The sequence below is a fragment of the Episyrphus balteatus genome, chromosome 3, assembly GCF_945859705.1.
Source record: "Episyrphus balteatus chromosome 3, idEpiBalt1.1, whole genome shotgun sequence".
Lineage (NCBI taxonomy): Eukaryota > Metazoa > Arthropoda > Insecta > Diptera > Syrphidae > Episyrphus > Episyrphus balteatus.
In genome coordinates this window covers 75,557,647-75,570,837 of record NC_079136.1, presented here as the reverse complement: position 1 = coordinate 75,570,837, position 13,191 = coordinate 75,557,647, and the positions used below count along the sequence as shown (strand labels likewise).

Below are 13,191 nucleotides of genomic sequence, written 5' to 3'. Positions count from 1 at the left end.
GAGTTTCAATAAGAAAAAATTTAAAACAGATTTGGTTTATCTTATAACTAGTTTTTTATTTTTCGGGTTCGAATCAATTTTGTAAGACAGTTTCAGTAATATTATTTATAACAATAGAATTTAAACGATATTAAAATTAAATAAATATAATAAACATAAAAATATAATCGGATTCAAATAATTCGTTATACATCGCATTTTCGATTATTATAGCCAACAGGAATCTTTTTAAGCTCTGACTTTAGACATAAAACTTCTCCGCCAATGCACATTATAGCAGATGTTATAATATTTAAGAGCCACCAAGACAAATGTGTTGGAAATGACGAATTGTACCACCAGCAGATCAATAAATGAAATCCATGAAAAGTGGAGCTGAAAAAAAGATTAATTATTTCTTTGCAATTTTTATAATGATATACAGTACGGAACAAAACATTTGCAATTAAAAATGAAACCCCACAAATTGGTCGAATTTGTTAGTTTTCTTCAATACTTTAACAAAATTTTATACATTGTGAAAGCTGAGTCAGAATATGTTATTATTTTGAGATTGCTTCACTAAATATTTTTTTCACAATTAAATATTTCAAGAAAGGTTGCAGTTGTGTGGTGACATATTGAAGTGTTGGATTTGGAATCAAAATAGCAATAAATCTTTCCGGGGCTAGTCGTATAAAAATCGTACCACTTTTTTTTTTTAATTTTTTTCAAGCTTTAATGTGTAATGGTAAATTAATACCACATTTCTATGTAACGTAGCCATATTATTCTTAGACAAAGACGGTAACAGAGAGAACTCGTACGATCTTCTCCATTTTCGTCTTTGTCTCCGAATAATTTGGCTACGTTAAATAAGTTTTTCCTGAAAGTTCTAAAACAGCAACGCCATGATGAGCATTTAAAACTCACTAATTTTCAAGAAAATATATTGCTTCTTCAACCTACGTCCTCTCCGCTACTTTTTAGATAAATTAATTGAAATAAACAAAAATTTAGTTAAAAAAGAAAAGAGAACCGTTCGGAAAAAGAAAGTGTAAATACTAGATAGCAACCAAACAAGAGAACAGGTTCTCTTTTAAGGAGATACGATTGACACTAGCATGATAAACTGTTTCTGTTTATCATGGACACTAGGGCGTCCCTTATTTTAAACAAAGCTGAATTATAAAATGTATACGGGCGGATATTACCAAAGTTTCTAATCTTTATTATTATATTTATCCATTTCGAATTAATTTTCAATGTTTCTATACAAAATATCGATAAATTACAGGGAAAAGTGTTTTCCTTAAAAAATTCAAAATTTGTAAACATCATAAGCACTAAAAAGAGTGCAAGAAATAATAATTTTTTTAAACAATGTTTATCTAGTTAAAGATAACCGATAATTTTGTGTTTTGCATGATATTGACAGTATTTTTCTTCACATACAGTACTGGCCAGATCCGTTTCGTCGCTAAGCATGGTTTGTTTTATTTGTTGCATCTTTTTTTTTTAGCATTAAGCTAAGTATACACGATTGAAAGAACTTCCAATTTTGGCCGAACTGTCAAAAGTCTTACCAATGAGCTGCCAGTTGTCAATTTTCTTGCAAGTGAAATTTGTCTGTTTATACGGTATGACCATTTTATCCAAAAATTAGACATCAAATCATTGGGAGAAAATCAGCTGACATCTGCCGCCAATTTTTTGTCATCCAATTACAAATTGTCTGTTTACATGGTTGGAAGACTTTAGAGACCAAAAATTTAGTAGACTCATTGGAAAACAATTTTCTTGAGAGTTGACAAAGAATATGAAACTTTATTTACAAGTTGGATTGAGACAGGAATGAGAGAGGGTCTATCCCCCTCCGTTTAGTTTGGAAAAAAAATTATTACAAATTTCATTTACAATGACGTGTTAGCCTTTTAGCAAAGCCAATACATTTTTCCCTTATATTATTTTTAAATAGAACTGTTTTAAGGAATAGTGTTAAATTTTTAAATTTTGAAAAAAAAATTACAAAAAGAAAATTTTAATTTTATGTAATTGAGTATTAACGCTGTTTTCAATTCTCTCATTAGTTTTTAGTCAAAAATGCGAAAATATTGTCGTTTTAGTCAGAACATTATCCAATGACCAATTTGTCAACAATCGTCAATTATTTGAAGATAAGAAAAATTGTGTGTGAAGACGAGCTCACACGATTGATAGAAAATTGGCAAAAGATTGGCTTTCAATCTTGTACACTTAGCTTTAGTATAGATTAGACGTTCCTATGGGAATACCTACAGTGCTGCTAAAAACATTCCGGATTTTTTTGTCATTTTCATCAATTGAAATTTTAAAACTTAAAACTGGAACCAAATATTGTTTTAATATTTTTTATAGGTCGTAAATATATCAGTTAAGGAATTCCAACAGAAAATAATGATCTTAAATACATACAAAAATTTAAAAAATTGGAAAATTAATGAGAGTCAGAATTTCGGCTGTGAAAAACTAACCGGATTTTTTAATGTTAGTGTTTAAAATTAATATTTTGTTCAGTAACCTTTGTTTTTGAAGACTGCTCGGCACCAACGAGACTTGGAGTCGGCCAAATTAAATAAAATTGGCAAGGAATATGCACCCAGTAATTTTTCAAAGCCACAAGTACGTTAGTTTCTGGGGTGTGTTTTCTTTTCACTATACTTGTCACTTAAAGATAGCCCACAAATTTTCAATCGGGTTCGAGTCGGATAATTGTTACTGCTATTCTAAGCCAGGAGTATTGTCTGCCCAAACTACTGTTTTACGAGCTTTTAATAATTTTTGGCATCATAACTTGCAGGAACAGCCAATGTAAAGACGTTTCTTTCTGCTTTTATGGAGTCATTATCGACTCCAACATCTCTCTATTCTTTAAATGATCCATTATTCCGTTGATTTGGTGTACCGCCAGAGCCTGCAGTTGAAAAAAAAACCCAAACCATCACTGATCCTCCGCTGTGTTCATGGTAGGTAGTATTTTTTTGGTTTGAAACATGTGCATGTTTGAGCGCCTGGCTTCCATTTCACACTACACTCGGAATAAAACAATTAAAAATTGCTTTTATCACTGAAAAGGATATTTTTCCGTTTTGTTATCGAGCAATTCAGATGATTTATTGTAAATACAACCAGATCAAGTATTTTCATTTTAATATTTAAAGTGTTTCTTAAGATCCTTTCATTACCTCCCTTTTTAGGCAATGCTTACTATTATGGAATGGTGTTTTTCCGAACCGAAAGACATAAAGATCAAAATTTCTCACACCCTTTCTTACTGTAATTGATGTTCAAGTACAGATTAAGGCAGATTAAGCTCCTCACCAATCGTTTAAGAAGTCGCACTAGGATCTTTTATCAAAAAACTCTTTATTCGCCTATCAGTTTTTAGGGCTATTTTGTGATGGGACCCACCAAAGTGATCTGATTTAACTGATTTTTTGCCTTTTTACTGTTTGTTGATATAATACTCACTTGATGTTGCAATTTGCAATATCCCAAATGGATAACATTTTGTTTTATTTCCACTTGAAAAAGTTTTAAGAGTTCGTAACGAATTGGATGTCTATAACGCGTTATTTTTCGTATTACATTTAAAATTGTATACAATTCACAAAGCTAACACCTTTGTTTATATTTGCAAACAAAAATTTTAATGAAGTGATACTTAAAACCGTTATCTCAATACTGAGAATCGAAATCCTTAAAAAATCCGGTTAGTTTTTCACAGCCGAAATTCTGACTCTACTTCATTTTTAAATTTTTTAAATTTTTGTATGTATTAAAGATCATTATTTTTTGTTGAAATTGCGTAAATGATATATAAACGACCTAGAAAAAATATTAAAACAATATTTGGTTCCAGTTTTGAGTTAAAAAATTTCCATTGATGAAAATGACAAAAAAATCCGGAATGTTTTTAGCAGCACTGTATGTTGACCTTGTCGAGTGGTTGGAACAAAGTATCCAGTGCCGCAGAGGGGTGGTCCTCCTTTGCATAGACAAGCTAAACATTGTACTTTGCTTAGCTTTATCAGAAATAGCGTTTTTGTCTAGAGCGGTCCTTTCTAAGAATAAGAACTATTTCTTGTTCAGTTCTGCTGCTTTTAAAGAAAAGCTTATTCAAAATTTATACAGTTTTCTATGTATTTTTTTTTATTTCAAGGCTTTTCCAATTAGAATTTCGGCAAGAATCCGAAAGCTTAGGCGATGGAATATAACGAATTATTGTAAAAGAGTCAAGTAGAAACATTTTTTTAGGCTCGTTCTATTTCCTTGAATGACACCAACAAATAATTTCAAAATATTGGTTTAAGACACTAAATTCATTCTTAGCATTGCACTTTTGAATCTGGCAGTACTATAAACTACAGTCAAAAGCTAATTAATAAGAGCCCACCTAACATATTTTAGTTAACCATTGATAGGATTATTTAAATACAAAAATTCGCTCCTTACCTGAAGTCAAGACAAAGCTTTGCTCTTTTCACAACCACCCATAACAGCAATGTTGATAGGACGGAGGTGGTCAAAAAGACGAAAAAGATTATTCTACCATGAATTTTGGATAGCCAAAGAACCTGTCGAAAATTATTCATAATATTGAGAAAGTTTACTTTCCACAAAATACTTACGTCGTATCTAAAAAATGAAGAAACCGCCAAATTCTCATCAAGGACATAACTGACCAAAAGTAATACCAATCCTAGTAGGGAATAAGTGAAAAATTGCATGGACAAAATTTGCCCAAAAATTAATAACAAATCCCATTGTCCTATTCTGAAACGTCCGTATTTCATCTTGTTTTTATATATTTACTACTGATACTGACACTTCTTTCATAGACAAATAATTACCAAGATCCATAACTTAAAATACTGCTGGAACACAATGTTGTCGGAGCCCACAGTACACATAATAAGGTAATATATTCCGAACGTTGTAAAAATTTGTTTGTCAAAAATGGGCACCAATCTGTCAGGTCGGCCTTTAATTTTTATATTTCAATCGCAGTAAACAGGAAATTTGTTTTTGTTTTAATTTATAAAATGTCATTTAAAAATATTATAAATTGAAAAATAACAAATTTTCTTCGTGTTTCATCGCGGAAAATGGTAAATAATTGTTTAAAAATTAGTGGTGTGTGTGGTTTATCGGTTTTTGTGCGTTTTTCGTCGGTATTTTAAACAATTAAGAATTCGGTAGCTGACATTGGTCGCCAAAGTGTCATGTTTTGACAATCTGGCGGGCGACCAATGTCAGTTCGGAATATATTACCTTTTTATGTGTACTGTGGTCGGAGCCGGAGTTGGAGTCGTAACTGGAATAGCTGTCAAAATATTAAATGCACGCAAATGCAAATGTACGAACACAACGCGACGCAACTGGAATCGGAGTCGCAGCCGGAGTCGGAAGAGTTGACCAACTTTTAACTTTTACGTACGACACATGTGACGTTTCCATTTTCGACGTGAATAACTTGGTGATTATATTTATTTTTTATAGTTTTTCAATAAAAAAGTGGATAAATATGCAAATGAGAAATAAAGTGAACAAAAAATATTTTCTGAGAAATTTGATGTGGTTGTAAACTACAAATATACCAAATAACGTCAAAAAGTCGTACGACATGTTGTGTGCGTACTTTTTGTGAAACGTAAGACAACTTTTGACAGCTCTTCCGACTCCAGTTACGGCTCCGGCCTCATTTTTGCTTTGTGTGTTCCAGCAGATAATCTGCTTTTATATGAAGACTTTTAACAGTTGGCGTTTTTTCTTTTTTAACCCCAACAAGGGCACAGAACAAGGCCTGAGCGAATAGGGCTCGCTCTGAACTGAGCTCAACCTGAGCGCCCTCAACGATTTAAGAAATACAAAATACAATCCCTTCAAGCAAGAAAACGGAGTTCAGAAAACACACTCCGACCGAGAAAAAAGGGGTTGCACTCACACACTTGCAACTTTTTGTGTATGAACACAAAGTCGAAGGAGAAATCGTGGTGAAAAAACCAATACATATAAAATCGGCTCCGCGGTGATTATAATTTCCATACTAATTTGAGCCGCCTTCGGACCAGTTTCTGAGCCGAGGTCGGACTCAACTCCGCCTAAGGCGGAGCGGATTCGGACCGAGGTCGGACTTGTTTGCTTGAAGGGATTAAGCACTGAACTATCATTAGCCGTGTTCTTTTGGTAACTCAGTACGTAGTTCAGTACTCTTTTTGTTGGTTTAAAGAGAATTTTTTGAATGTTGATTTAAAGAGAACTTTATTTTTTCTAAACTTATACATTTGTGACCCTTTAACAATAAAGGATTGTTAATAATTAATTAAAGTAATCGTCTATTGTTGTTAACAGCAGAAAATGTTTACTCAGTAAAATACTGAGTACCACCGAAACACGGCTATTATATAATTTTTTTTTTAAATAAACTGTCAAAATTGTCAACTTTCTTTATAAAATTGGTTTCTTTATACTATGTTTCCACCTACGCTAAATCCGAGATTTAGCTATGTAGATTTACGGCCATATTATTCACTCTGGATTTAGTTTGGATTTAAGTTAATTTTAAATCCAATCCATTAAATCGAAATTTCATAAATCCAAGGATTTAATTTTTTGTTCATATTATTCACTCAAAAAAAATTATGTGTTTATTCAATAAATTTTGTATAATTTGCATTTATCTTTATTTTTCCTTCACAAAATACGTGAAAAACAACTGAACACTGTGAAAATTAATTTTACATCCTGGATTTATAAAGTTAAACAGACCTCCAGAGAGCAGTTTAAATTTGTTTGGATTTAACGAGATTGGATTTAAAAAATTGGATTCAAGATTAGATAGTGAATATTATGGAATTGGAATAATTTTTGACATTTGTTTACACCCAGATGTATTTTTTAAACTAGTGAACAATATGGCCGTTGCAATAAATATCGAGATTTATTCTAAATCTACTTCGCTAAATCTCAGATTTATGTTCAGCTACCCTAAATCTAAGATTTTGATCTACTTTCAATCCGAGATTTAAAATAAAACTCGAGATTTATGCTAAATCTACTTAGCTAAATCTCGGATTTAGGGTAGGTGGAAACGTATTATTAACGACAGGATGCAGTCGCGCGATGGGCTAATTACACATAATTCATGTAATTGCATTTTTAATTAAAACAAAGTTCCACTGGGAAGATAAAAAAAAGAAACAGTAAACAAGATGCAGATAGTGAAAAAACATAAATGTCAATCTCGAAAAACGCACATGCTCGTCCCACTGATCAACAAAACATTGGATGATGGGTTCTCTACAAGTTATAACGGTTTTTCTACTCTAATTGAAGATGACACTAACTGTACCACTGATTTATAAAACAACTGCTTATCGGATTTTTTATAAATTATAACAGTTTTCTTTACTAATATTGTTTTTTGACATGGTACTCTAAAATTTTCCATCTCTTTTTATATAAACATGTAGAGTGAGACAGAGTCACTGATCTTTATTGCCATAGACAAATAACACCAAAGTTGTTTTACTGAGAAAAATGTACTCGCGAACAATTCTATCTCATTTTTCTCAAAAAAAAAAAAAAAAACACTGATTATAACAGTTTTCTAATTAGGGCTAACATTTTTATATGTGTATTCACCAAGTCATAATAGTCGTTTTTCTCTTTTAGTTCAGATCAGGGCCTGAACTGTCAACAAAAAATTGTATTTCGTTTTTGCTTCATTCTAAAGATAAATGAACATGGTCAGAGCGCGTTCAGTGAGATCAGGATAAAATGACCGAGCATACTGAGTAAAAGAACGAGTGAATGCAAATCCTTCAAAAATATGCATGAAAGTAATCACTGCAGTGCTAAACTGAATCAAATTTAATTAAAAGTTAATAATTATATTTCTATTAGTTTTATACCTGCGAAAAAGTATAAAGTCAATTGGTTTTCGAATGTAGTTCACAAACAAATTTGAATGCCCAGAACACGTTTAGTTCACAGTATGTTCAGAACCACACTACACCAGCGTTGTCAAAATTTGTTTGTCAAAAATGGGCACCAATCTGTCAGGTCGGCCTTTAATTTTAGTATTTCAATTGCAGTAAACAGGAAATTTGTTTTTGTTTGAATTTATAAAATGTCATTTGAAAAAATTATAAATTGAAAAATAACAAATTTTCTTCTTGTTTCTTCTCGAAAAATGGTCAATAATTGTTATCAATTAGTGGTGTGTGTGTTTTTTTGGGGTTTTGTGCGTTTTTCATCGGTAATTTAAAACAATTAAGAATAACGGTAGCTGACATTGGTCGCCAAATTGTCATGTTTTGACAATTTGGAGTCCAATGTCAGTTTGGAAGATATAACCTTTTTATATGTACTGTGGTTCAGAACATGTTCTCAATATCCAAGCTCTGTTCAGAAATAAAACGAAAAATGAAATATACACACGCCATTTTGATGACGTCACGTGTTTTAGGAATCGAATGGGATGACCGCCTTACAGTTTATAGGCAAGCATACTTGAATGTGTTATCTATGGAAAGCAACAAATATAACACGCAACCATGTGTTTTCTTCTGTTCTTGGTAGATGATTGACTATGGTTGTATGTTGTATTTTTTGCTTTACAAATATCAACACATTCAAGTATGTTTGCTTGTAATCTGTAAGGCGGTGTTCGCAATCAATTTATAATACACGTGACGTCATTAAATTGGCTTGGGAAGAATCTTATACTACATTTCCACCTACCCTAAATCCGAGATTTAGCTAAGAAGATTTAGAATAAATCTCGAGTTTTATTCTAAATCTCGGATTGAAAGTAGGTGAAAATCTTAGATTTAGGGTACCCGACAAACAATTTTGGTGCTATAAAGCCTTACAGATGCAATTGTTGCTTCTGTAAAGCATTATAGAAGCAAAATTGTTAGTAGGGTAGCTGAACCCAAATCTGAGATTTAGCGAAGTAGATTTAAAATATATCTCGAGATTTATGCTAAATCTACTTAGCAAAATCTCGGATTTAGGGTAGGTGGAAACGTAGTATTAGAGAATATTTATAATAATTATGATATATTCTCTAAGGGGAGAATACGAAAAAGTAATATCAGTGAGATTAAGTGATATTGGGGAGAATAGGATTGTAAGTGGCAGTTGTACAAATGCGGATCAGCCTTGGCTCAGGAATTTCACTCTCCGATTTCGGCGGATCAGCTGCGGGTCAACTTCGGTTCAAGCATGGATGTGGCTATTTTTACATGTATGGACCTTGAACCAGTGCCTACGTTCTGTAACTCTCGCATCGAGAAATTTCTCGCACGAAACACGCAAATCGGAACAAAAATACAGGGTTGCTTCTCACATCGAGATACAAGCCGTTTTTTATTATCGCAATTGATCCATATAGATCATTAATTAACATCTATTACAACAACAACATGAGATCTTGCTTTTTATCAGGATCACGATTCGTGATCCAAATTTTGGTTCTCCTACTCTACGCCCTGTGGCACTGTGTTCCATATTTTATTCATGAATGTTGGTACTACTTCTTGCTGTTCGAATGGCAACTCCGACGACGCTTTGCTTTCAAACTGTACATGAAGTATCATAACGGTGCAAAAATGTCTGAGATCAAAATGTAAATTTAGATTTTCATTGAAATTTTTCATAAAAACTAATATATTTTTCATAAAAATTAATATATTTTTCATTTTAGCCCAAGAAGAACCTGGAATGCTGCAGAAACCACTGCTTTTCTGGAAGCATATGCAAGAAGAAAATTAGAATTCACTCATCCACGCAAAAAAAAATATGCTATGCAAAATGTTTTGGAGGACCTGCTAGAACAGAATGTCCTGGTAAATAAATATATTTATCATTTCAACACTATGTTTGATGTCACTTTTTATTATAGACCGAGTACACAACAGCAACAATGCTGGAAGTGAAGCTTAAAAATTTATTGCGGGCATACAAATCATCAAAAGATAACAACCGGCAGACAGGAGAGGGGTATAGCAAAGCCCCATTCGAGGATAAACTAGATGAAATTTTCGGGAGCCGTCCAGAAATTAAAAATAAACACTCAATGAACTTGGCAGGGAAGCCAATAAAAGCTCTTCCCACAGAAGAAGTGGCTAAAACTTCTATAAGTAGTGAGAGCTATGGTATGCAATTATAATTTTGAAATAAGACCATGAACTGTGTCAATAATCATATATTTGTTTTTTATAGTTCAAGAATTGTTGGATGAATGCCTGGACCTCAAACGTCAAGTAGCTGAATTGATTGACCCCGACGACATCATAGAGATTGAGTCACGTTCAGTGGATGCAACAGAAGAATCAACAAAGGACTGGGACGAAGAGTTGGCAGCAGGAACAGTTCCAGAAAGTTCACAAGAAACAGTTCAAACTTCATCAAAAGCACAACGAGTAGTTGGAGCAGCAGCGCCAGCTAGAATGACAACAACAACTGCAAAAAAAAGGACATCAAAAAAACCAACATTGGGAGAAGAAAGGAATGCAATTCTCAAGGAATACGTGGCAAAAAAAGTTCAGATTCTCCAAGAATCTGAAAAGGCCCGTGAAGAAAGATATCTTAGAAAAGAAAATCTTTTTAAGAAATATTTCAAAAAACAGTATGTATCAAATAATAACGAGTAACTACTTTCTTAAAACAGCCGATAAAATCAAAATCTCTTTTTTAAATATGTAAATAATCCTTTTTAAATAATCGTAATAATCATTCAAGGATAAACACAATTGAATTAAACTTTTTTTTTATTTTATTTTATTTTTTTTCTTCATTACTTTAATATTTATTAATATTTATCATTTAGATAACCAAGTACTATGTGATTTATTTTTATTTAGTTTATGTAGTTGGTATGTGAATAATTATTTTATTTATTACTTAATAAAAGGAATCGAAATCAATCAATCAATCAAATCAATTTGTTTTTGTTTCAAATATAAAGGAAATTCAGTCATGTTTCTGTAAATGGAAAAACCGAATTTTTTGTTTTTATTGTTTTCAGAATTTAACATATAATGATATTTCAAAAAAATACCCCTTTACCACAGTACCTGCACATATTTAAAATTTCAAAATTATAATCTCAGATTGCGAACATAAGAAAAAATATTATTTTTTAAATTCGTACGTACAAGGATATTTAAAAAAAATGATATTAATGACGCAGCTGTTGTTGGCTAGTACAATAAAGTTTCCGATTGCCGCAAAACTAAGAGACATAGATGATATTGGCAAATCTATCTCCACAAAAACGAACAAGGCAGGCGGGAGCAGATATATATTGCTCGATTCGTCTTCGATGCTGATAAGCATCATTAAGATTTTCTGCCTTCTAATACAAGTTATAATTTTGGTTTATTTTCTTCATCTCCGAAACAAGTAAATTAAAATGATGGTGCGTTACAAGAATCCATCTTTCTATGAAATGTCAGTAGCCTGTTGCAGGATAAAATAATTCCGGTTAGTATTTTGTAGACAGCTAACTAACGATACATAAATATAAATTTGAATGTTTAAATTTATTAGGAGACGTATTGTTCAACGATTGAAGAACTTCAGCCAGATGTACAGTCACAACTTACTGAGCTACAATCAAGTAACGAGCGTCTTGCGGATGAGAATGATGTTGTTTTCGAAGAACGAGAAACAATATTGTTCAAGTAAAAAAAAAATAATAATTCTGAATAAGTAGCTATACCACACACCAGTGAATTAAGTGCGCCAGCAATGACAATAGTCGTTATAGGGAACTTGGCAGAAAGGATGTACAGTACAAGTGCAGAAAGAGATTTGAGAAAAAAGAGGTATGAAGAGGTTATGAAGTTAGTTGTATTATATTTTGAACAACTTCTTTTTCAGGGTAAAGAATGGCCCCAGTTTTAATTCCATTTGTTAATAATTCATCGAGTCAAAGGATTTCAAGACTGAAGCGTTGTGCAAGTGAAAAATTCAGGTGGAACGAAATGATTTTTTGCTCGTCTTCGTCTACCATACATCGAAATGGGTCTATGTACTTGAACTACGAACCAATCAACCGCGACTTGGGGATAGGTTGCCGCCAAAGAACTCACTGTCGATTGTGAAAAACTGAAAATCTATTAGAAATTCCAAAAAGTCTATCCTTAAGTAATCAATTTGATTTCCACATGTATTGTAATAGAAAGATGACTCTACCATAATCCACTGAATGATTTTTTTGATCATGGACTAAAAACACAGCTTTCATTAAAGAAATGTGGTCAAAACACATTGGGGTATATCACGTTGTGTGGATTCTATATGCCAACCATTTCCAATAAATTAATCAATAATCAAATTTAACGCTCACATTTGTCTGAATTCTACATATTTCACCGTATCAAAAACCAATTTAACAGCCAGTTTAAAGGCAAGCGCTCGGTTAAATTTTATTGTTTGGAAACTCGACTATAAAATTTAACCGAGCGTTAACCTTTAAACTGAATATTAAATTGGTTTTTGGTATGGTGAAATATGTAGAATTCAGATAAATGTGAGCGGTAAATTTGATTATTAGTAGGGCCCATTGGGTTTTATTAAATAAAAAATACAAGAAAATGCACGAAAAATAAATAAAACCAAAAACGCATGCACGTCCTGGCTGAACCCCGTGTCCTAGAAAGATGTTTTATACCTTTTTGAAAGCTGTTTTTAATGCAGTTTACAAAAAACTAAATAACATTTTTCCAGGACTCGAGGTTCAGTCAAAATAAGGATGTTTTTCTTTTTTTGGGCTCTTGTATTTTTTTAATAAAACTTATAAGAGCATGCACGTCCTGACTGAACCCTGATTCCTATTAAGATGATTTGAAACCTATTAATGAAGGTCACAAAAACCTATAAAAAATCTTTTTAGGACCAGGGTTTCAGTGATAACATGCATGTTTTTTTTTTGTTTATTGATGCCCTTTCAAGACATACATATATCTGTTTTTTAGTCAATGCTGGGTTTTTTGATATCTTCTTGTTCCAAACTTAAAATGGTTGAAATAAAAAAATTATAAACAATTTTGTTTTGAACTTTTTTATTTCTTATCTTTTTAAATGAGAAGAATGAGATATAGAAATATTTCACGAAATACTTTCTAGAAAGTACATATTCGGATTATGGATGAATGA

At 32.2% G+C, this 13,191-nt stretch overlaps 1 protein-coding gene across 1 annotated transcript; it reads right to left on the bottom strand.

The window, feature by feature from the left end:
• Window positions 1-47: 47 nt before the first annotated feature.
• LOC129915721 (protein SYS1 homolog) lies at window positions 48-4,843 on the bottom strand. The gene is made up of 3 exons (XM_055995381.1): window positions 4,650-4,843; window positions 4,474-4,595; window positions 48-375 (listed from the first exon to the last, which is right to left on the bottom strand). Exons 1-3 carry the CDS (start codon window positions 4,812-4,814, stop codon window positions 186-188), a joined length of 477 nt encoding a protein of 158 aa, XP_055851356.1. The 5' UTR covers window positions 4,815-4,843; the 3' UTR covers window positions 48-185.
• Window positions 4,844-13,191: the final 8,348 nt, after the last annotated feature.